The sequence below is a fragment of the Mesoplodon densirostris genome, chromosome 4 (assembly GCF_025265405.1).
Source record: "Mesoplodon densirostris isolate mMesDen1 chromosome 4, mMesDen1 primary haplotype, whole genome shotgun sequence".
NCBI classification, from domain to species: domain Eukaryota; kingdom Metazoa; phylum Chordata; class Mammalia; order Artiodactyla; family Ziphiidae; genus Mesoplodon; species Mesoplodon densirostris.
In genome coordinates this window covers 138439750-138465675 of record NC_082664.1, presented here as the reverse complement: position 1 = coordinate 138465675, position 25926 = coordinate 138439750, and the positions used below count along the sequence as shown (strand labels likewise).

General features: G+C 36.6%; 1 protein-coding gene across 2 annotated transcripts in view; it reads left to right on the top strand.

Annotated features, from left to right (window-relative positions):
- UNC13C (unc-13 homolog C) overlaps positions 1–25926 on the top strand; it is a 587724-nt gene that overhangs the window by 501168 nt on the left and 60630 nt on the right. For both annotated transcript variants that reach the window (XM_060095294.1, XM_060095293.1), the window contains 4 exons: positions 5335–5423; positions 15237–15386; positions 19839–19962; positions 22350–22406. In XM_060095294.1, coding sequence (XP_059951277.1) covers positions 5335–5423; positions 15237–15386; positions 19839–19962; positions 22350–22406 — 420 coding nt within the window. The remainder of the gene's footprint in view (positions 1–5334; positions 5424–15236; positions 15387–19838; positions 19963–22349; positions 22407–25926) is intronic.

The following is a 25926-nucleotide window of genomic DNA, read 5'->3' as shown; positions in this document are numbered from 1 at the left end:
ACAAGCTCACTTTTTGATAGGTTGAGCTTGAGGTCGTCAAAGTGGAAAAGGCTAATAGGCAAATGGGACTATAGACCTGATGCTCAGGCATCCTGTTAAAGCTGTAGATCATGATTTGGAGGTCATTAGCATAGAGGTGGGAGCTGAAGTCATAGACATAAATGTGATTGCTCAAGAACGGAATATAGAGTGGAAAAGAAAGAGGACTAGAAAGGGAAAATTGCAGGGCATTAATGTCTAAGGAGTATACAGAGGAAAAGAAGTCAACCAAAGTGATAGACAAATCATAGGTAGAAAAATTAGGAGATGTAGAGAAGATAGTCTCTAGAGAAGCAAGGAAATAAAGAGCTTGAGAAAGAGAGTAAACAACAGTATGAAAGCAGTCTGAGTAGGATAAAGTCATTGGACTTAGCAATTAAGAGATCATTGGTGACATATATGTGAACATTTAAGTGGAGCAGTCAGAGAAGAATCCACATGACAAAGGATTAGTGAATATGTAAGAGATAAGAAGGCAACAAATTTTACACTTATGTTGTGAGCAGATCCAAGGTCAAGAGAAGAAAAAATATTAGCTAGATGTCAATAAGAAGGTAGTTACAAATAAGTTGGCTTTTTCTTTTATTATTTGCTTACGTTTTATGTTAACATAAATGCTATTTGACTATGATTTATAGGATGGGTAATAGAAATAACAATGGAAGAATGAAGATAGGGATTTTTGTTTGTTTGTTTGTTTTGTTTTGTACGCGGGCCTCTCACTGTTGTGGCCTCTCCCATTGTGGAGCACAGGCTCCGGATGCGCAGGCTCAGCGGCCATGGCTCACGGGCCCAGCCGCTCCACAGCATGTGGGATCTTCCCGACCAGGGCACGAACCCATGTCCCCTGCATCAGCAGGCGGACTCTCAACAACTGTGCCACCAGGGAAGCCCAAAGATAGGGATATTTGATGGAACAAAATCCAAAAGAAGAAACTAAGAGCTCAAGTTGAACATTTTACTTGGAAATGAGGCTTTCTTTTTTTTTTTTTTTAATAGAAATAGTGGTGAGGTTTGCATTTTCTGGAAATATCTTGAAGAGGATGTGAAACCCACCAGACTAATGACCAAATTTTGGATGCTATAAAGATAAGGGCCAGGGGAGTGATAGACCTTCCTAATCTACACTTCTTTAGATGAGCAAATAATAGAACCCTAATGCTGATGAGGTGAACATGAGGAAAGGCAGCCTAGTAGCCTGTAGAAAAGAGAAAGGAAATGAGATAGTAATGAAGACTGTGGAAAAGGAATAAAATGCACACAAAAGGCCCTGAACTTCTTCCATAGGAAGTCTTTATGTTTCAGTAGTTTGTATTGTGCTATCTAAAGTGTTTAAGTTTCACTTTCCAACTCAATAGCTATATCTTTGTCAAGAGCTTGACAGTTGGTTTAACAATGACTGTTATAAGAGGTTGAAATAACATATACTCTCTATAGGTCCATTAGGGAAAGAATTTATGCTAGGAAAAAAAAATACAGTGGGGATATGGTAACCATATTTTTAGAACCAAACAAATATCAGGACATAATCTGACATGGTCTGGCAATGACACAAAAACTTGAAATTAGGACTAACTTGGTAGTTCCAGAATATGTGGTTGCTAAGGAATGAAAGATTTCAAATGCAAAAGTATTCTATTAATAGTCAACGCAAAGTATCAGTCTAAGGAGAAGGGGCACTCTGGATATCAAGATTCCCTTTGAAGGAATCATTTCATGCTTCTTGCTGCCCTCACCTCCTTCCTCAAATATTTGCTAAACACCTAGGCTTGCAAGGACAGACACTCAGAAGAGAAAGTTAAGTAAGATAGAGTTTAGTGGGAGAGATAGATTCATAGGAGAACAGTTAAAAGAGGGGACTGTATAGACAGTAAGAGTGCACAGCAGAATTAGTACAGAAACTAGAGCCACTGACTGCCTGGGGTGAGTGACATCTGGGGTCAGATTTGTAAAAGGAGGTGATAAGTAAATTGTCTTTTAAAGGAAAAGTAGGAGTGAGCCTTGAGGACAAAAAACTGCAAAGATATTTTGCCTTCTAGCTATCTCTTCCAGAAGTCATTCATATTACCACAGCTCAATAGTGTAAAGTATCTCAGTGGTGTAAATAACTTTGCCAGCCAAGTTGTTCAGGTACACTTGCTAATACAGTTTCTAATTTAAAATATATTTATTAACCTCGACTTTTGAATGCTTGAAATATTATCTTTTTTCTTTTTTCTCTTTCTCTTTTTGCTTTTAATAACTAAAATATTAAAAAAAGGCGCAAGTTACTTTTGATGTTTGATGTCATATTCCTTACAGAACTAAGCTAAGTTTTAAACATTTGTGAAAAAAATTAGGTAGCTTTTCCCCTTTCGAAGGTAGCCAATAATTTGTAAAATATGCTATTGGTAATTTAGGCAATAAATTCTCAATGCTAAATTATTATTTCTTACAAACTTTAGGGAGTTTGTGGGAGTAAGGAAATTTTTCTCAATTTGGACACATAAAGAAATGCAGAAGAACTCAAGAACTGATGAATTTGCTGGCCAAAGAGACTATTTTATAGTTAGATGGGTATGCTCTTTATGCCCATTATTACAAAAGACCTGCAATTTGCATATTGGCCTCAAAATTACTGTTCCTATTGTAATGGTTTAATCCTATGATTTGGATCAGATAAATGTCAAATACCTAACTGAAACTAAAGCTTTTTTGGTTTTTTTTTTTCCTGTTTATATGACAGAGGCATTCTGTCTGTACCTGCTTCTCTCAGGAAATGAAAACTGTCATCCAATATTTAAATTGCTGTATTTTGACAGTTTCAGATTTTCAAGTAATAACCAATTATTTGATAGAAAATTTCCGTTCACAAAATACCTAAGGTAGACTAAAATTATTCATAAGAAAAGAGCATAATTTCATCCAACTGACCTACCTAACCATTTTTGTATGACTTTAAAGTCATTGTCTTAACAGGTGAACAAACTAACTCAATCTGCGTATCAAACTAATATGGAAACAAAATACATACTTTAAATAAGAAGCAACCCAATTTCCCGAAGGAAACCCTACTGTCAGAGCCATTCCTTGGAGGTGGCAGATATGTGGGTGGGGAACAACCACCTATCACGGTTTAGCATGGAGTGGGGCATGAAGAAAAACCTCATTTTCTGTTCCCAAACATTTTTATCCAAGTGAAGTTGGTCTAAAATTGGTGTTAGCATAATAGCAAGAACATGTGATAAAAAACATTTAGCTTACAAGGTTCCCTAGGATTGGAGTGGGCAGTTCACATGTTTTCTTGGTTAAGGGTTGGGGAGATATGGTTTATTAGGCTAATTGTGTTTAAATGCACATCAGTGTCGGGGCTATTTAAAAACAGGTAATAACTAATTGTTTTTCTGAATCACTGCCTTGCAACTGGTTATAGCTGTATGGAACTCTCAAAGTATGAGACTTAGGGATATTGTAAGTTTCCAACTGCTAGAGAAGTCTGCATCTGTTAAGGTGGCCTGTGCATGTATGGGTAATCTCTTATGACAGAGACAGAAAAAAATTAGTCCAGAAGAATCACATTGGCTCTGATAAAGGGGCAGAAACTAACCAATCCTGAAATCACCTAGATTTTAGTGAAAATTAACATTAAGGATTGGTTTGACATAACCAGTAAAGTATCAGATGTCAAATGCAATCTTTGGTTTCTACTCCAATGTTTTTAATCAAGTTAGCATAACATAGAGCTACCCAGATGCTGAGGTGTGTAAATAATACTTCTTCCTAATAGTTTCTTAGTATTAGAAAATGTTCCTAGAGGATTATAAGATTTATGACCAGTGTATTCTATTAGGGACACTTTTTGGTCCTGGGTTGCCTCCCAGTTTAAACTGATTTGGGTCATATATGTATTTGGTGTTCTTAGGTTCTCTTGTTTATACCAAGTCCTCCTTTAACTCTCTCTACTCCCCAAAGTTGTCTTCATCCTATGCCCCTCTCTTCAACAATAGTTCAGCTTGGGCAAGAACTATAGGTACTAATGGTAGGAAATTGAATTTCTGAAGACTCAAAGGAAGATTGGCTTCAATTTCAGAGAATATTCTAGGTTTCCCTTTACATGAATTTCTATCAGCTAGATACAGTACATCTATTATAAGTTATTCTATTTTGACATCTAGTTTGCAAAAATTAAATTAACAAACAGGATAAAATTTTCTAAATGCTGGTAAAGTTTGTGTTCATCATTTAATTATAAAAAAATACTGCCACGTTAATAGTTTGATGTTTTATTTGTTTGTGTTCATTTGTAGTATGTTATTTTCTAATATTGATTCATATTATTTTAGCACTGAAATCCGTTAAAAAGAATAATTGGCTTTTACATTGTAAGAGTAAGCATAAAATGTCCTCTTGATTTAATTATTTTTCTTTTGCCCCCTCCCCCAAAAAGAAAAATTTAAAAATAAATAAATAAAATGGGAAACTTTGAATCTTTTTTTTTTTTTTTTTGCGGTATGCGGGCCTCTCACTGTTGTGGCCTCCCCCGTTGCGGAGCACAGGCTCCGGACGCGCAGGCTCCGGACGCGCAGGCTCAGTGGCCATGGCTCACGGGCCCAGCCGCTCCGCGGCATATGGGATCCTCCCAGACCGGGGCACGAACCCGTATCCCCTGCATCGGCAGGCGGACTCTCAACCACTTGCGCCACCAGGGAGGCCCGAAACTTTGAATCTTGAACTCTGAGTTACCAATTGGCATCCAGGAAGAAAAGTTAGCCCTGTCACCTCCAGAGAAACACACTGGAGCAATAGGATAATTGTTTATTACTTTTAATTCCATACTTGGAGAAATAAGGCACAACACAACATGCAAAAATTAATTTTTAGCCATTTTTTAAAATTTTCAATGGGCCTATTTATTTACAGGGATATTAAATATGAAAATGTATTTTCAAGCAACACATATGTTCAACTAATGTATAACCAGTTTTCTAAGTTATGAAGTTATCAAGTTCTGTAGGATATTTTGTCTTACCTTGCATCCCACTGCTGTAACCAACAAAGGCTTTGCTCTCTTGCTCTTTTTTGTATGCATGCTATGCATTTCAATCAATTTTTTCAAATGTAAGAACTCTTCTGGTTTCATTAGAATTATCTAAATTTTGCATTTGATTTCAAACGTTAAAAAAAGGAAAGGAAAGAATACAGTATATGTATGCTATATTGTTTGACGCTTACCTTGTAATAAGCAAAATCTTCTAAGAGATAAAAGGCATGCTCTCTCAGAACTCCAAAGTAATATTGTTTATGGTCTCTTTGCAGCTAGATCCTGAAGCTAGTACTATTCTAAAAGAACTTCAGGTTAAACTCAATGGGGTTCTGGATGAGCTCAGTGTCACTTATGGTGAAAGGTAAGTAGCCTAAGTAATTACTATCCAAATGTATTATGTTTCATTTAATGATAATCATGCCTTCAGCACTGTCTCTCTCCTCTGACTGTCTAAATCCATTTAACTTCAAGACTCAATCTAAGCATCACCTCCTCTGGAAAATCTTCCATGACCCTGCGATCTTATAGTGATGTCTTGCTGCTTGCTCCCCAGATCTCCTGCTCCCCAGTATCCTGCAGTTGAGTAGCACTTACAACTGTATGCTCTAAGTTCTGGTTAACTTTCTTCTTTCCCTCTCTTTATTGTATGTTTCTTAACATCTCATTCTTATTTGCAATTCTAGTATTTAGAGCTTAGCAATTGGCTGTTGAAAGAATAGAGGGAGGAAGGGAGGCAGGGAGAAAATCCTCACATATATAACAAGTATGAGTTGTGTTCATGCCATACATATCAGTGTGGTTTCACTTCCAAAGAACTGAACTCTTAACCCCATAACTGAATTAAGTCAGGATGATTTGTTTTAGGCTTTAGAAATGTTAATGCAATTAGCTCATGGGAAACTACTGACATATCTATGTTTTGTCTTTTTTTTTTAATTAACTTTGCTTGCCTATGGTGTGTTTCTAAAGAATGACAAGTTCATCCTAGATAAACTTCATTTTGGATCTATAGGAAAAAGCCATCATCTCATCAGCAAATCTTAAAATAGATTAGAATTAGTCCTTTATTGGTCATATCATTTGCAAATATTTTCTCCCATTCAGTAGGTTGTCTTTTCATTTTGTTGATTGTTTCCTCTGCTGTGCAAAAGTTTTTAAGTTTAATGAGGTCCCATTTGTTTATTTTTGCTTTTATTTCCTTTACTTCAGGAGACAGATCCAAAAAATATTGCTGTGATTTATGTCAAAGAGTGTTCTGCCTATGTTTTCCTCTAAGAGTTTTATAGTATCCAGTCTTATATTTAGGTCTTTAATCCACCTTGAGTTTATTTTTGTATATGGTGTTAGAGAATGTTCTAATTTCATTCTTTTACATGTAGCTGTCTAGTTTTCCCAGCACCACTTATTGAAGAGACTCTCTTTTCTCCATTGTGTATTCTTGCCTCCTTTGTCATAGAATAATTGACCATAAGTGCATGGGTTTATTTCTGGGCTTTCTGTCCTTTTCCATTGATTTATGTGTCTGTTTTCATGCCAGTACCATACTGTATTGATTACTGTAGCTTTGTAGTATAGTCTGTAGCATAGTATGAAGTCAGGGAGCATGATTCCTCCAGCTCTGCTCTTTCTCAAGATTGCTTTGGCTATTCAGGGTCTTTTGTGTTTCCATAAAAATTAAAAATTTTTTTGTTTCAGTTGTGTGAAAAATGCCATTGGTAATTTGATAGGGTTTGCATTGAATCTGAAGATTGTCTTGGGTAGTATGGCCATTTTAACAATATTGATTCTTCCAATCCAAGAACACAGTATCTTTCCACCTGTTTGTGTGGTCTTTGATTTCTTTCAGAATCTTATAGTTTTGTAGTACAGGTCTTTTGCCTCCTTAGGTAGGTTTATTCCTATGTGTTTTTTGTTTTGTTTTGTTTTTGTTTTTAATGCAATGGTACCTCAAACACATTTTTGATGAGGTTCATTAATTTCATACAGAATTTGCTTTAAATATTAGTTCAATAAATGTTGACTTATTATTTGAAGCTATGTCTTCAGTTCTCAAATAAGACTGAAATTTACTCTTATGGAGAGGGCTAGTTATCTCTTTGAATCCCAGTCATCACTTATTAGTGTGTTCTGGAAAGATACATGCTTAACACACATTCATTGATTAGTTTTGCCACTCTTAAATCCAAAAGACTAAAACAAAAAAGACACTGAAAGTATCATTTTTTCTCAAATGCAGAAATGAGGCAAAGTAAAGAAAAATCCTATGCTTGGACTTCTCTTCAGTATCAGAGGTGTGTTCATTATTTTCATGGAATCCCCTCTCATAGTTTAAGTGCTGGGCCAGATGCAGTCTTGATGTTTTGAGCTTTTAGGGTCTTAGCTCTGCCTTCTGCTTTGTGTTGTTAGCTGGCTTGGATGATCCTGCATACTTGGCCTAAATGTTAGTAAGCAATTTGAAGTTTCTGCTTACAAGGAGTTGGAGAGGCAGACATTGTCCCAGAGATTTGGGGGCTCGTTGGCTCTGACTTGGGATGACACTTAGAGGCTTACCTCTCTTTATTCTAGTTGTAAGTTGATATGTGATTAGGAGAAGGACTGTTGCCTTCAGCTACAAACGCAAAAATAGAGATTATTTAGCAAAGTTAAGGGGAGAAAAAAGGGGTCAGGAATAGCTAGCGGTGTTAAGAACCTTACGGGAAATAAGATGACTAAACAGAATAGAAACTATAATTAAATTTAAAAAAGGTATTCAAATTATTTTCTGTAATGTATCCAAATCATCCTCTGAACAAGTACTTTTTATTCTGTTTTGTTTAAGATTGGGGAATATTCAGGTTACAAAGGCTGAAATACATATTATGATGAAAAACTTAGCAAACTTCAGTTATGAAATAAGGAGAGATGCCTTTAGGAGGGCACTTGAGGTACTTTAGTCATATGAAGTCAGCTATTTTAACCTAGATATTGAAACTCCTTGTTACCCTGTTTATATTTCTTCATTATTTTTAAATATAGCTCTAAGAGAGCTAGGATTATTGAAATAAACAGCCCACATGTCATGCTTTCCTTATAAAAAGAATAATTATTATATCTTTGTTGCCATAGATTTATTTCCCATACTGCCAACCAGGTCTGCATCACACACTCAGGGTAGGTGGGAAGTCCATAATGATCAGTGTGATCATGCTGTGAAGTCAAACTGGATAATTTCATGCTGGACTTTATGCTGTGAAGTCAAACTGAATCCACCCTTCTTACAGTCTAAATTAGTGGTCTAGAGTTTTAAAGTTAAGTGCATAATTAATTGCCCCAAATCCATTTCATCTACTGTTATTAAAACCCACAATCAAATTATTCTACCCTATGTAGCTGGTAGGGTGATTTTTCAGGAAAGCCAGGACAGAGCCAAAGCAAACATCTGAAGCCTGGGTCCCCAGGTTCCTGATAACATGCACAGGACACCCACCTGGGAACTGAGACTAAGCAATAGGATTTCAATGATATCTTAAGGATGTTCTTAACGTTTTCAAAACCTGTGCCACTTAGGTTTCTGCTTACACACATTTTGCAGCTTGGTTTTTTGATTTATTACATTTCTTTTAATGATATCTTTAATGCCAGTGACTGGCTGGATTAAGTAGATTAAAAATTTAGGAATATTTCATAGGATTTCTTCTGTGTGTTTGGCATCTTGAGTGCTCACAGAGTCTGTCATTATTACCTGGTACTGCTGATTAATAAAAACTTTTCAACTATAAAGTGGATAGAAAAAAAGAAGACTCTTTAGGTGAATTTACCAAAAATTGATAGAGACAAAAGATTTTCGGGTCAAATGCAGGTGTTGATTCACCCTGGATTCATGCTAAGGTAGAATATCATTCTCTTTTATTCTCTGGTAATCCTTCCTCCATATGCCTCATCCCCCCACATAGAGCTGGCTTCTGGTGGGTGTTTACCATATGGGTCTGTTGTAGGAACCTGTTTGTACATTTTTGGATCATGAGTATCATACCTTCTGCTCAGTCTATCCTCCACCCCAGTACACTGATTTGAGAATAAGTTCAAAAGAAAGTAGCTATTTCAAAGATGATTATTACTATAGTCAGCAGGATCACTGATGCCCAGTAGTAAATCAACTAGGTCAACTTTTCCAACGTTATTTACCTTTCCTTTCTCTTGCCCCAAGTATCTACCACCACTACCCTTCACTAAATACACCCACCACCATCATCCCCTTCTCACATCTGAAGCCCGCTGTTCTTCACTACCCCCAATGCCACCCCTCCCCCCAGCCACTACCTGACAAAAGTCCAAAGGCAGGTCCAGCCAGAAAAACGCCAAATGGTTAGGCATTCAGCTTCCTTTGAACCTAAACCTGAAACAGCATATTCCATTGAATGAGATAAATACACAGAGAGCCAAGAAATGAGCCACATCCACAGAGGCATACTGAGATCCAAGGATCAAAGAACCAAATGCAGAGGGACAAAAATGGTGGTATCACTAGTAAAGAAAGTCACAGAAAAGTCAGGAGCCAAAGATGGAAACAGCCAAAACACAATGGTAGAATTAGAATCAGGCCTTGATTACATGCTCAAAAATACGGACCAATATTTTTAAACCTGCTATATCAGGAGCAATAAAAACACCCAAGTTGTGATAATTTAAAATACATCAGACTTGAGGATATAGGGAGGGGGAAGGGTAAGCTGTGACAAAGTGAGAGAGTGGCATGGACATATATACACTACCAAACGTAAAATAGATAGCTAGTGGGAAGTAGCCGCATAGCACAGGGAGATCAGCTCGGTGGTTTGTGACCACCTAGAGGGGTGAGATAGGGCGTGTGGGAAGGAGGGAGATGCAAGAGGGAAGAGATATGGGAACATATGTATATGTATAACTGATTCACTTTGTTATAAAGCAGAAACTAACACACCATTGTAAAGCAATTATACTCCAATAAAGATGTTAAAAAATAAACAAATAAAATAAAATAAAATACATCAAAGATTTCCCATATTAGGTAGCAAAACCAAAAACTAGAAAAATGAAATATTTAACAACAGACTAACTATAATATTTTTATAAAGTAAATTCAAAAATAAAGGGTCAAATATATGCCATAAGAGTAAGGAATTTTATCTGTTTTGTTCATTGATGTATCCTAGTAACTGAGACGGGCACACAGTAAGTATTAATTAAACATTTGTAGAATGCAGGGCCTCCCTGGTGGCGCAAGTGGTTGAGAGTCCGCCTGCCGATGCAGGGGATACGGGTTCGTGCCCCGGTCTGGGAGGATCCCATGTGCCGCGGAGCGGCTGGGCCCGTGAGCCATGGCCGCTGAGCCTGCGCGTCCGGAGCCTGCGCGTCCGGAGCCTGTGCTCCGCAACGGGGGAGGCCACAACAGTGAGAGGCCCGCATACCGCAAAAAAAAAAAAGAATGCATACATACATTAATAAATATTTATATAATTTCTATTTAATGAATAATGACACTATTATATAGTGAAATTTCCTCAACTTCTATATAAAATGTGAGGAATTGATGCATTTGGATCCTTCTTAAATAACATGAACTATGTAATCATTGTGTGTGGAGAAAGGGGAATGGGACTGACTTGATTTCAATACTAAAATCAACTCCCTCCTTCTCACCATTCCCGTGATGTGATCATTTCCCAAACTTTTATTTACCCTCATTATCCTAACTGGCTTTTTTCTTGCCTGCCTGAATGTGTACTATAATTACTCCAATTGTTGGAGGTATGAAACTAACAGACAACATAGAGGAAGGGTGGATTCGCTGAAGGTCTCCACTATTTAAATCTCTTACTATTTTCTGCTGCTTAGGTAAGAACCACCCAAATTGGTGTAGAGGATGTAAAGAATGAAAACAGTAATTCTAAGGCTTACTCTTCACAGACTTAATCTTTTTTCTAATCTTTCCTTGAGTGCTTGCCTGTGTTGGGTTAACAGTGTACTTAATAAATAAGTTAATGTTGGATTGTGTTTATTTGCTGTTAACTATTAATATCAGTTACTGATGTAAGCTTATGCAAGGAGAAATATTTCTTATTACTCATATTAACATTATTGCTTCTATTGGTTAATAGATTAGTCCAGTGTAAAACTAGGGGTTGATTTGCTTATTGTTGATATTAAGATAAAGTTATTGTTGAGCTTGAAAGCTTTCCTAATTGAAAGAGCTTTTAAGCCAACTATGGTGTTGTTTATTTACTCTCTAGATAAGGTTGTATCCATTTCTAAAAGCCTATACCTTTTTAGATTAACATTTAAAAATACATTAAAATTTCTAATTTTTTGGTAATTTTTAAAGTTAAACTAATATTTTTTTCTTGGACAACCAGCTGTCACCAGGCTCATTAGGCTCGTCACCTCTGCTTATAAACATTCTCACTATTTTGCTACATAGATGAGTTTGTTCTACAAACTGTTCATAAGTAGCTCATCTGGTTTCGGGGTATTTAGCTAAGTTCTCTTTGTTAAATGTTTACTAGTTAAATCATTATGCAAAATGTAAAAGGGGTAAACTTTGCTTTTTATTACTTGTAATGCTTCTTTCATCATTCCCTTATGATGCTTTCTCTATAGCGCCAAAGGTTGTTTTAAATTTCTAACTCCTGTACTTTAAATGCTGAGTGAACGATTTATTTAATTTGCTTGTGTTAGTAAAATTTGTGGAGGTTTCTGCTAGAGTTGTTCAAAGTATTCATAGATTATGAAATCCCCTAGGTATAAACGAGGTGCTTTTATTTAAGCTATGCTTTGATTGATCCAAGCACACTTTCCAGTATGCTTACCCTGTTACAACTTGTCTCCTCTCATATATTTGGTGTTTGTTAATAGGTTATAGGAAGTTGTTATAATACTTGAGGATGGTGATGGGCAGTGTGTGCGTGCTTCATGGCCTTGTTCAACTAAGCACTGTATTCTTAATTTACTACTAAATCCTCCTTTGGTTTTTAGTTTTCATAAAAACTTCCGTGTGTGAGAAGTACATTCTCGAAACAGAAAATGTAGCCCATTTCTTCCTATCCCATAGGTTACACCTTGACCTAACTTTTTATGTATAATATTTATGCTTACTTTTATTCCTTTTTAGGGTTTGCTGAAGATGGCAGTATATAGACTGAATTAGAAAAGCTTGGTGAGGTTTATTGGGGTTTATTGATTATAGAACAGGCTCCTCTAGAGGGGTGGGAAGCATTGCCAAGTCCTTTGAGTTTTAAGCTGCTGCCAGTTATACTCTGGTGAATAATTTTGTTATTATAATTAGGGTTTAGGGCTAAGTATAGTGGGGTATCTAATCCCATTTTGGGTCTTAGCTGTTGTGTAATCAGGAGACATTAAGGTCACTTTCATAGTTTATTTTAGCTATGGCTTTTTAGGGTTTAGTTAGAATTTAACTTTATTTTTTATTACTCTTTAACAGGCTTTACCCCAGTTTTCTATTCATTTGGATTAATCATATGACCAAGATGGCTGGCACGAAGTTTACCAACCCTAGATAATGTAACTTAGTCGAACGTTCATTTAAGGCTTAATTTTTATCACTGCTGTTTCCCATAGGGGTGTGGTTAAGCAAGGTGTTATGAGCTACTACTATTAGTGTGCTTGATACCTGCTCCATTTAATAGTAATGATTTAGAGAGCATTCTCACTGGGGTGCAGATGCTTGCATGTGTAATTTTATTAAAAATTAATAGAAAGGCTGGGAGTTAGTATGGAGTTAGTATGGAGTTAGTAAACTCATCTAGGCATTTTCAGTGCCTTGCTTTAGAATTTAAGCTACATTAACAAGTTGTATTTATATAATGACATAACATGTATGTAGTTATCCTGTATAATTTATGTTAGATTTAGTATTAAAATTTTAATGAAAATGGCTGATAGATCTAGGGAGATGTCTGTCTATATAAGTGGTATATATCTAAGTGATTCATTGGTATGATTAGGGTTTATTTTCTAGGTCTATCTTACTTTGAGCGCTGAAATGTTCACACTGTTTGATAGATTAATTAAATTCTATGTATTTATATATTTCTATCTTGTTTTGGGGGGTTAGTGGGGCAGTATAGTCACGTAGAGCACAGGGTTTAAGTGGGGGAGGTCATGGGGTGTTGTTAAACAGGCCATTTATCTGTTCAACACATTTAATAAGGGTGGGTGGAAGGAGGATGGTCCATTGATACATTCAGCCAATATTTCTTGAGGAACTCATGGTGTGGGTATATAACACTGAAAAAAACTGTCCTGCCCTCATGGAGCTTATATTCTATTTGGAGCAATAGACAACAAACAAATAGATAAAAACTATGTAATGTGTCAAATAATGGAGAATGCAATAAAGAACTGTAAGGAAATGGAGAATGATAGGAATTTCATTTCAGGTGGAGTATTTATGAAAGACTTTTCTGAGGAGGTGACATTTGGCTTATGCCTGTAATAAGTGAGGGACTAACAGACCCATGAGAAATTGCATGGCGGAGGGAACATAACAGTGGCCATGAGATAAGAGTGTCCTCAGAGAATTCTAAGGACACCAGGGAGACTACTGTGGCGGGACTGCAATGAAGCAGAGGGAATAGTGGCAAGAAATGACATCAGGGAAGTTTTCAGGGCCAGAATATGTTGGGATTTAATTAACTCCATGAAATACATTCTAAGCTTTTTTTTCCCAGTGGATCTGGAAGCCATTGAAGGTTTTTAGCAAGAAAGGAACATGATCTGGTTTCTATTTTAAAAGATACCTGTAGAGGGTTGAACAGAGAGATAATGTAGGAAATTATTACACAAGTTCAGGTGAAAGATAATGGTGGCTTGGTGTGCAGTAGCTTTGTGGAAGTAATAATAGATCCTCAGATTTAATATACTTTATAAAGATCTGCTGATGGATTGGATGCTGAAAATTTCATTAGATTGGATGAGAAGAATTCATTAGACTTCTATCTAAGTAAAAAGGCTACATAGGCAGTTTAATAATGGTTTGTATTTTAGAGTAGAAGTCATATCTATAGATGTATATTTGGCAATCACCAGTATACAGACGGTAAGAAAATCATGAGACTAGATATGATTGCCAACGAAGTGATTTTTTTTTAATAAATTTATTTCATTTTATTATTTATGTATGTTTGGCTGCTTTGGGTCTTCATTCCTGCACACGGGCTTTCTCTAGTTGCAGCGAACGGGGGCTACTCTTTATCGCGGTGCACAGGCTTCTCATTGTGGTGGCTTCTCATGTTGCGGAGCACAGGCTCTAGGTGTGTGGGCTTCTGTAGGTGTGGCACACAGGCTCAGTAGTTGTGGCTTGCAGGCTCTAGAGCGTAGGCTCAGTAGTTGTGGCACACGGGCTTAGTTGCTCCACAGCATATGGGATCTTCCTGGACCAGGGCTCGAATCTGTGTCCCCTGCATTGGTAGGCGGATTCTTAACCACTGTGCCACCAGGTGAGCCCCACAGAAGTGATTTTTGATGGAGAAATGGTGTGGTCCAAGGATTGAGCCTAGAGGTGGGATTGCCAATGTAGGGTTGCCAGATAAACTACAGCATATGCCAAATTAAATTTGAACTTTATATAAAAATGGACAATCTTTAGTATAAATATGTCCCAAGTATCACATGGGGCATACTTATACTAAAATTATTCACTATCTGAAATTAAAATTACCTAGGCATTCTGTGTTTTAATATGCTAAGTCTGGCAACCTTATTACGATAGTTAGAGGTCAGACAATGGAGAAGGAGCAGCTAGTGAGGTTGGAGGAAAGCTAAGAGGGTGTGGAGTCCCAGAGGCTAAGTGAAGAAGGTGTACCCAGATGCCAAGAGTCCCTCACAGTCATTTTTCCAAAAAAATGTTCAGAGGGACATCTCAGCTATTACTGTTAGTGATGGGGGCCAGATGATCTCCCACTCAAGTTAATTCGACCTGAAAAGCATCAGTCTTACCTACTTTACATATAAGCGTTCTAAGTAAGCTTTCACTGCAACAAAATTTTTTGCAGCTAAACAATAAGTTTGAAAACTAATGAGTAAGGGCTATCACACAATTGCAAATAGATCAAACTCCTTGGGGTGAATTTAACAGACACTGGCAAAGGAAGACATAAATGTTTGCTCTTATTCCAGAATTTATATTCTTTATTTTCAGTTTCCAGCTTATCATTGAAGAGTGCGTAAAACAGATGAGTTTTGAACTAAACCAAATGAGAGCAAATGGAAATACCACATCTAATAAGAACAGTACAGCCATGGATGCAGAGGTTGTATTAAGACCTCTCATGGACTTCTTGGACAAAATGTAAGTGTTCTACCCAGTTTTCTCTTTATTCTCTGCCCTCAATTTGGTTGATATGGATTTGAGAGAAAAAAAAACATATTTTCCTCTATGTAGGACAGCTTTAAAAGGGCTTCTACAGAAATAGATCAATTCATTAAAAAAGAAAAACTCTTAATTCATTACTAGATGGGAATGACTATGTACAGAAAAGGAAAAAGGGAGAGGAAATAAGTATGGATAACTAAGGAGGTTGCTGCTCTGAGGCATAGAGAGATTTAGGATTTCATGCTTCTCAGATAACATATTGTTCTGCAACTTCTTGGACATGGAGAAAGACTGAGTTGACTCCAGAATATCTGATTTCATGTCAGAAACCTGCTGAAGAAGAGAATAGCACAAATGTGACTACAGTTAATTCAGCTCTGAGGCAAGTAGATTGCTGCCTCACCCCACCTTCAATAACTATTTACTGAGTGCCCACCTGTTTCAAACTCTAATCTAGGCACTGGACAGTGATGATGGAGAGTCAAGGTCCTTGATTCCATGGAGATTCCAGTCCAGTAGTGGTGGGAGTGGGTGAGAATGAAGGTCTTTATGACCAACTAAGACAGTGTTCTGAACCAAAAAGTTTGGTTTATTTTGCTTCTGTTCCATCCCTCCTCTTCGAAGTTCTAATTTTGTAAGTTTGGAGTAGGGTCCAGGCACCTACATTTTAAAATGTGTTCACAATTGGGAACCATTGATCTAAAGCAGCAAGAGGTATGATTTCTTAAATGGTGATACTTAAAACCAGAACTAAAGGTAGAAAAGCAAAAAATAATTTTGAATGCCTACCATGGGACCAGTATTATATCTACTAGTTTACATATATCACCTCATTTAATATTGTTGTGGAAAATTCATTAATGCCAAAGAGACCAAGATAAATAAGAGGGATACAGTACCTTTCCTTAAAGATAAGGATAACAAAGAAGGAATCAGTAAGGAGAACCTCTTCTATATATTTATGACTTCTACATTAATTCCATTTTCCTTTGCTTATAACCTTACTGCATAAGTAAGACTAATGTTCTTATCACTTTAATTTTAGTATTTGGTAGAAAAATTCAGTCTTATTTTCTGTCTGCTGGGGGAAATATCTAGAAGATAGGTGAATAGGTAATTAGGTAGCTTAGCAGGAAGTAGGTAGGCAAGTGGTATAGAAGAAAAAAGTAGAAGAAAGGGAGGAAGAAAAGAGAGAGAAGAGGAAGAAAGAGAGAAAGGCATTTTCATATCTTTAGTTTCCTAATAGACACTTTTATCACCTCATCTCCTATATAACCCCTTGAAATTTGTGTCATCTTATATGGCTCTTTTCTATGGACAAGACTTAATTGAATCACAGAAACTACCATTTAGTTGTGAATGTGATGGTGAGTGGAGGGCAGGACAAAGCAATCCTGATCTTCTTAAAACTCCTACTGGAATGCCTTCTGTTTTTGGAATTCCAGGCAGCAGTTTGGAGATACATCATTGAGCATTGACAAAACTATTTATTTTTGCATATGCTATAAGCAAAGTTGTGGAACATACAAAAAGTTTGAAGTTATCCTAATACTGTTATCTACTAGTTGAGGGAGCTTGAATCCATTTCATCATCTACAAAACAGAGCTAATACATAAAGTGGGTTGGCTCTTCTTTTCAGGATATTTAGATTCTTATTTTCCTCAGTCTTATTTTCTCTTTCTAATTATACTTTATTATATCATCATGTATGTAATTTCCTCTAATTCTCAGTAGAAAGAAACCATATATAAAAATAGAAAAACATCAATGAGCTTTAAAATATTGTAAAAGATTTTAAAATTTTGGAAAGAGATATTATATGAGGCATGGAGAGTTGTGGAAACTTTCTGGGCTAATACAGAATGTACAGCCGTAAATCCACTTGTTAGAGGACTTTTTTAAAAGTTAGATATTAATTCTGTTCTCAAGGAGCTAAGAGTTTGGAAAGAAAAAATAAGAAAAGTAGAATAAATGCAATAAGGTGTAAAGTAAATCTCCTGTTCAGATGGTCCGTAGAAATTCCACCTGGGTTGGGTCTTCTTTAAAGGCAGTTAGGCTTTAGAGGTATGGAATTAGGGGATGGGCGTTCCACGGGGTAGGAAAAGCAGCTGGATATATTTTCATGAGAATATGATCAACTGTGTGACAGGAAATCATATTAGCAGCTAGTCTACATGGCATTTAAAAATTGTCTGGTTAATTGGTTCTGTGGTCAGCCAAAATAGATAGCTCAGGTTCCAAAATATATGTGTTCAGCTTGCATTACCAAGTTGGTTAACTCTGACTAAATTAAGGAAGCAGTTGCTAGATTTCCCCTCTATTTCTTGTTATTTAAAATGAATGATTAAGGGCCAAAGTAAGTCTTCAAGGTGGTTTTGAGACAATCCCCTTAAAAATTGTTGAATTATAAATGTATAGACTCTTTGTGCAGCCTCCTTAAATAAAACATCATATTTCTTTATGCTCCATTTTCTCCATCAAGACCTCACCACTCTATAAAACAAGCTATAAGGGCCATTTCCAGCTAACAGAAATCCCATGCAGAGCTGCAAACATGTCAACAATTTTATTCCTATTGGTTCAGTTGCAGTTTAAACAGGGTTAGTTAGCATGCCAAGTACATCAGCTGACCATAAAAACAAGATCAATTTTTAAACTCAGACCTTTAGGAAATGGAAATGACACATCTGCTGTAAAATGGGCAGGTTTGTTGCGTCTCAAATCATCCTAGGAATTTCTCTGAGGGTAGGTTCTGCTGTTCTTCCATGACACATCATCTGGTTTCCACCCTATGTCCATATAGCGAATACCTATCTACCAGGAAGCTAGAACTACCACCTTTGAACAATGGTTTCCAAACCAGTGGGGCTACAGAGTTCCATAGCTATGGCTCAGGGACCCCCCAACTCTCCTCTTAAACCAGAGGAGATCACTTTCATGTATTTTTATATATTAGGTATCTATACACAGCAGTGTTAGGAGAAATACTTCTACATGAAAATGTGTTTGGGAAATCTCTCCCTTTGCCTCTCACACATCAGATGCCTTTAAATATTAATTCCTTAAATGTTAATTATATATTTAAAAGTCAATTCTGTCTCTATCAGAACCCAGTTTATAATTTCTGAGTCCAAAAGTACAGAGTACTTAGTAGCACTATAGAAAGTCCATGAGGCTACCTTGAAATATATGACCCCCCCTTGGCCCTCTGTGCAACAGGTTTGATGAACTCTTATTAAAGGAGTCTCAAAGAGTTCAGTATCATATTATGGTACATTCCATAAATCTTTATGCAGCACTGTGCCTTCATGTATTGCTGGGCCTTCACACACAAGTACATTTACCAAGGGTAGCATGGGGCATTGGACAATGTACTGCCTCTCAGCCCTCACTTACTAGCCTCACTTCCTTAGACAAGTTCCCCAAAGTCTCTGAGCTGGGTTTTGATTTCTAAAATGGATATACTAGATACTCATATAATAAGTGAGAAATCTGCAGAAGAGATTTCTAAACTAAAGTGTTATATAAATGCTAGATGATGTTACCATCATTATCTCACCATGAGAAGAATTTTGTAAGAAATCCCTTAAACCTATTAAAGTTGGTAAATTGGGAATCTAGAAAATCTGAACTCAGAGAACAAATTTGTGCTGGCTGGAAATAGGCAAAGGGAGTCAAAGGGTACAAACTTCCAGTTATAAGATAAATAAGTCCTGAGGATGTAATGCACAGCATATATATAGTATGGTAAATATAGGAAACTATACTAAATTATATATTTGAAAATTGCTAAGAGTAAATCTTAAAAGTTTTTATCACAAGCCAAAACAAAATAACTATGTGAGGTGATGAATGTTAACTAAATTTATGGTGGTGATTGTTTCACAGTATGTACATATATCAAATCATTATCTTGTGTGCCCTAAACATGCACAATGTTATATATCAATCGTATCTCAATAAATCTGGAAAATAAATAAAGTTGGTAAAGTTTTGCTCTTGAGTGAAATCATATGCATGTTTGCCATGTTGTTATGTTGGTCCAGTGCCAGATAGTGATGAAAATGTGCTGCTGTGGTGTTTGGCCTGTACCATGAACATGGAGCATGTAGTAAATACAAGTCTGGAATGCAGGTAAAAATTGTATACTTTGGGAGACTTGATGTCAGTTTAGGATGCAATTTAAGAAAGGAAATACTCTGAATTCATTTTCTACCAAACAGTGAATTACCTAACGTATAATATGATGAAACAGATTTTTGATATTATATATTTTTTTCAGTAAATGAAATGAAATTTAGCATCTGAAAATTATAAAGACCTATTCAGGTATTTGAATGTCAGTGCTGAAAATGTGAATTTCTGATCAATAAAATGATATCTCCGTAAGAGACTTATAAGTGATTGTGTGTTTTATTTCATTTCAGATTAAGTCTCTCAGCAAAAATCTGTGAGAAAACAGTCCTGAAGCGAATATTGAAAGAACTATGGAAGCTAGTTCTCAACAAAATAGAAAAACAAATTGTCCTCCCTCCTCTGACAGATCAAACAGTAAGTATTCAAACTAACATTTGATTATATTTTCAATAGCCCATCTAATTGTTTTTTGTTTCAATGAATGGTTTTGATCCAGACAAAATAGTAATTAAATTCATTTTGGGGCAAAGGGTGTGGTATACAGTGTCTTAGCAATGATCATTCCAATGACATCACCTTATACAAATCAATTTTTTTCTTTTCCATTATGGTTTATTACAAGATATTGAATATAGTTCCCAGTGTTAAGCAACAGGATCTTGTTGTTTATCCATTCTATATATAATAGATTGCATCTGCTAGTCCCAAACTCCCAATGCAATCCTCCTGCACCCCCATCACAAATCAATTTTAAATAGTGGCAATAGCAGTCATACTTCACACTGGCTTGACATTTCAAATTTATCTCTTGAAAAACAAATGTATCAAAGCTCAACTTGTAGGGTTATCTGGTCTATACATGTAATTTTTATTTAATTTTATTATGACCCCCTCACCCCAGGGAAATAGATTTTTGATAGAATATGCCTGCTGTGTTTCTTTCTGCAATTTTACAGTTGAAGAAGATAAAGCCAACACTGCTATCTGGAATTATTTTTACTTTTCCCTTTTGCTTTTATCTATCACCTTCGCACTTGGTGGTTAATACAGGAGACATCTTTTAGTGCATTTGAAGAATGTGATTGTATCATACACAGTGAAATCAAAAAGAACCAGAAAGATCAGTTGGCAGCAAAAGTCAGACAGTGGTCAAGTGGATACCCCGTCCAGCTAACTCAGCATATCCTGAGCCACGAAATAACCCTAACAAGCACCTGCTATGGAATAATTTTTTTGTCTGTGACTGAGGACGATAAGTTGATGCAAATAATGAGTAATTATAAACTAAACTAAAATATATATTGACACCATTAATCATGCACAATCAGTCCATAATTATCCAGTGAGATTATATAGAAAATGTTTTCTTGTAAAGTGTTCCAAGGTGCAAAGATTCATATGTTTGTGTTGATTTATGGCCAGTGAGTGTTAAATATACATCACTTTGAGTTTTGCTTCATGCCACGAGTGTATGGTATAATCATTATAGCCTACACATGTGGGTGGCCAAATCACATACAGAAACACACACACACACCCCACATTCTCACACACTCCTTATTCTGCTATAACACGTAATGCATTTCTGTAACACCAGTTACCTCTCACTTAATTTGCCAATAGAGGAATGATGTCAGTGCAATCTGCAAGCTGGGTTGCTTTATAAGTAAATTTTTCTAGGTGAGAGTCTTGGGAATATAACAGAAAAGCTATAAACTTCAGCAGGAAAGGAAAGAGCACTAAGCTTGGCTGCTACATAGGCAGGAGCCCTTTCATCCTGTTTTTAAAAAGATAAAAAAGAGGAAGGGGACATACTTGCACATCGGTCTGTATCCAGATACATGCACCTAGCCTCTCACACGTGGCAGGCTACCCTGTCCCTGTGCTCAGAGCTCCACTTCTACAGGCATTATCTCAGCCCACGTTATACTCTATTGTGCTGTTGTGTGTTTGGGGTTTTTTTTTTACATTTTTAATATCCCTCAAGGTAGCCACCAGCTTCACTGAGCTCCCTTTAAGCTGTTCATGCTGTCTCCCAAAGTAGCATTTATTGTTTTTGATAGTTCTTTGGTAACAAAATTGCATGGACTTTGCACTGCCCCCTCCTACTTTCCCCAAAAGCCCTACTATTTCTAATGCACAATTTTATAGAATATGAGTTTTTTCAAGACTACACCTATCATGTTATAATAGCAGAAGTGCTGTATATGGCATTTCACTTTTTGATATAAGATCTTCCCTAGGAACGCTAACCATCACCTCAATTTTCTCGAACATCAAGATCTCCAAGTATGGATTTCTCAATGAATGGGGTGCTAGGGAAAACCTCTGGCTGAGGGAGGAGTTACGAGGGCAGGGCTCTGATAGATTGGATGGCACGTCAGGTGGACCAGCTCCACCTTCTTCAGCTCTGGATCTTGACATTTTGCATAGATTTATTTTGGGGGGGTGGGGAGTGGAGTGAATTAGTTGCCTCTGCTACAAATAAAGAAATAAAAGATAAAGCTCACTGAGGTAATACATACACTACACTAAACTGGATACACTAACAGTAACCCATTCAGTAACTCAGACTAAAACTTCCAGAAGTAGGATGCCTATGAAGATAGTTGTATTGCCAGCAGTACTAGATATCTTTGATCCAAGCTGTAAAGTAGACCAGTTAAGGGCTTATGGCATTAAAGTTACAAATATAATAAGAAAAATAGAGTACATTGTCTATTGACTACATCTCTACTTTGACTGTTACTGAAGATCTTATGACTGAGTCCTCTTCTCTCCTTTTCTGTGTTTGTCTCTAGGGACCCCAGATGATTTTCACTGCAGCTAAAGATCTGGGACAACTATCCAAACTGAAGGTAATAAGAATAAAGAAATAACTAGTTGTCTATGAAAAGTTATGAGCTAACTACAACTCTGTGAGAAACCAACCTCCTATTAGTAATGGTATTTAATATGGCAGGACTATAGGAGGATATGTGTCTGGGATCTCACAATCTGCTTTAAGGATGAATCAGATCAAAATTTAGGGACTGAATTGTACTGTCTTCTTCTCCACACACTCCATATTTCTCATATTTTCCAATTCATAGAGCAACTGGGAACTTTTGACTTTGTGTTGAAGCATGAAGCATTACTGCTTTAAATTAGACTAAATTAGAGAGCATATTTTCTTCTCTATAGTAAACTGACTTTGTATGAATAAAGGCAAAGAATGCTTCATAGAAATCCAGGAAAGTCTAGAGAACTCTTAAGGCAAGAAACCTAATGCAGGAAAATAAACTCATCAAAGCAGACATTGAACTCGTCGACATAATCAACCCCATTATAACAAGGATTTGCTGTATAAATAACCTTACCTTTTATTATCGCTTGAGACTCACAAGACTTTGCAGTTGTGCAGGGAACCTCAGGTTTTTTTCCCCTCTGGAATAGGAACTTGATTTGTTAAAATACATATTGCGGTTCTGTGACGGGCTTTTTTCACTTAGCAAAATGTCCTGCAGTTTCATCCATGTTGTAGTACATGGCAGGATTTCCTTCCTTTTAAAGGCTGAATAATATTCTATTGTAAGTATATACCATGTTTTTTTATCCATTCATGTATCAGTGGACCACATATAGGCCAACATTGTGCCTGTAGTTGAAATATTTGTTCCTGTTCCATTACTACCTATTAGAATATAGTATAGCATGGGGGTGGGTTCCAGATACTGACCACCTTGGCTCAAATTCTACCTCAGCTGCTTCCAAATATGTGACACTGCCCAAAGTATTTAACCTTTCTAATTTTCAGATTTGGCATTTGTAAAATCCAGACAATATTAACACTTGGTTCAGAGAATTGTTGTGAGGATAAATGAGATCATGCATGCATTATCTTTGCATGGTACCTGTCAAGAGTATGCCACCTCCCACTCACAGGGGTTATCTTGCTTCCCTCCCCCAGCTGGCAGCTCAGGGTTAGGTATCACTGACACTGTTTTGTGTGTACAACACAGGCAAAGGATAATCCATTTGACTGTATAATTACTTACTGAGATAAAATAGGTGCCCTATAATGTCAGTACTTTATTATATCACCTTCATTATCCCCTTTGTCAGAAAAAAATTAAAAGCCAATAATCCATTTAGAAGACATAACCATGACATAAAATTGTTTCTCACAGGTATTCAGTGATGTTGGTGGTTCAGAGGGAAAGTAGAAGGTAGATGTCAGTGTCAAACTATCATTTTGGATCTTGGATCTCCATTGTTTTCTTTATCCCTCTTATTACCTCCCTGACATTTCTAGTCCCTACTTTGAAAAATGGATTTATACAGTGTTGAAGTTTCTCATAGAAAACCATAAAAGTGAAACATCACAGTGTCTTATTACAAAAGAAATAGCCCTGGCTATGTGTCTAGCATTCTGTGTGACATTGGGAAACATATTCCATCTCCCCCAGCTTCAGTTTTCTGAACTGAATGTTTGTTATATCAGCTATAACTATTTCAGTTTCAAGTGATGGAAAGCCAGACTAACAAAAGCAAGAAAGGAATTCATTGCTCCATGAAACTTTATAGTCCTGGGATAACTCTGGTTTCCATCACTGCTTGATTAGGAAGTCAAACAATGTTATAGAACCCAGTTACTCACTGTCTCTCAACTCTGCTCTTTTCTTGTTTGACTTACTGCCTTAACAAACCTCCCCTCCTGTTTGTAAGATGGTTCTCTGCTTATATCTAAAATTTTTGAACTTGAAATCTTGTAAAAAAAAAAAAAAAAAGACCGCCCCCCCACTTGGTGCAAGGAATTCCAGCAAAGTCCACTGGCACATCATCAACTCTAATAGAATATTATCACCACTCCCAAGCCAACCACTGTGGCCTGGGGAATGGCATATGCTATTTGGCTTAATTCACATATCCACCCCTGAGCTGGGGGTGCAGGCAGCCCCGTTCAAATCTTACAAACACTAAATGGGAGAGACCGGATCCTCAGTGGGCATATGCACGCTACCTGGGAAAAATCAGAGTTCACAGAAACATCACACTTTAGGTCCCTTCATGGCCTCAAAATTTCCTCAATTCAGTGAATTCTCTTTTGCTTATAATGAACTAAAAGCAAATTATAAATAAAATGTCCTAAAAAGTTAATTCATTAAGACTGAAATAATCTGAAGGGCTAAAAATTGAATCATGTTATCCATAGGTGATGGAAAAATAACTTAGTTTAAATCATGTTTTCCAATTATTGTCCCTTGATTTTTAAATTTTTGGTCCATTTAGTTATTATTTGAATTACGGAGCAATAAGCCCTCTACATTGTTATCTAAAAAATTAAAACTCTAGCCAAAACACAGAATTGCAAATGTTTAACTGAAGTTGATTTATTGTATTGTGTTAATTTCTGCTATACAGTAAAGTGATTCAGTTATACATATATATACATTCTTTTAAACATTCTTTACCATTGTGGTTTACCACAGTAGATTGGATATAGTTCCCTGTGTTATACAGTAAGACCTTGTTGTTTATCCATTCTATATATTATAATGGTTTGCATTTTCTAACCCCAAACTCCCAATCCATTCCTCCCCCAGCCCCGCCTTGGCAACAAGTCTGTTCTCTATGTCTGTGAGTCTGTTTCTGTTTTGTAGATAGCTTCATTTGTGTCATATTTTAGATTCCACATATAAGCGATATCATGGTATTTGTCTTTCTCTTTCTGACTTACTTCACTTAGTATGATGACCTCTAGTTCCATCCATGTTTTGCTGCAAGTGGCATTATTTCATTCTTTTTTATGGCTGAGTAGTATTCCATTGTATATATGTACCACATCTTCTTTATCCATTCATCTGTCAGTGACATTTAAGTTGTTTCCATATCTTGGCTATTGTGAATAGTGCTGCAATGAGCATAAGGGTGCATGTATCTTTTTGAATTGTAGTTTTGTCCAGATATATGCCCAGGAATAGGATTGCTGGATTGTATGGCAACTCTATTTTTAGTTTTTTGAGGAACCTCCATATTGTTTTCCATGGTGGTTGCACCAACTCACATTCCTACCAACAATGTAGGAGGATTTCCTTTTCTCCACACCCTCTCCAGCCTTTGTTATTTGTAGAGTTTTAATGATGGCCACTCTGATCCATGTGAGGTGATTCCTGATTGTAATTTTGATTTGCATTCCTCTAAAAATTAGTAATGTTGAGCATCCTTTCATGTGCCTGTGGCCATCTGTATGTCTTCTTTGGAAAAATGTCTATTTAGTTCTTCTGCCCATTTTTTGATTGGGTTGTTTGGTGTTCTATTGTTGAGCTGTATGAGCTGTTTGTGTATTTTGGAAATTAACCCTTCTCAGTCACATCACTTGCAAATATTTTCTCCCAG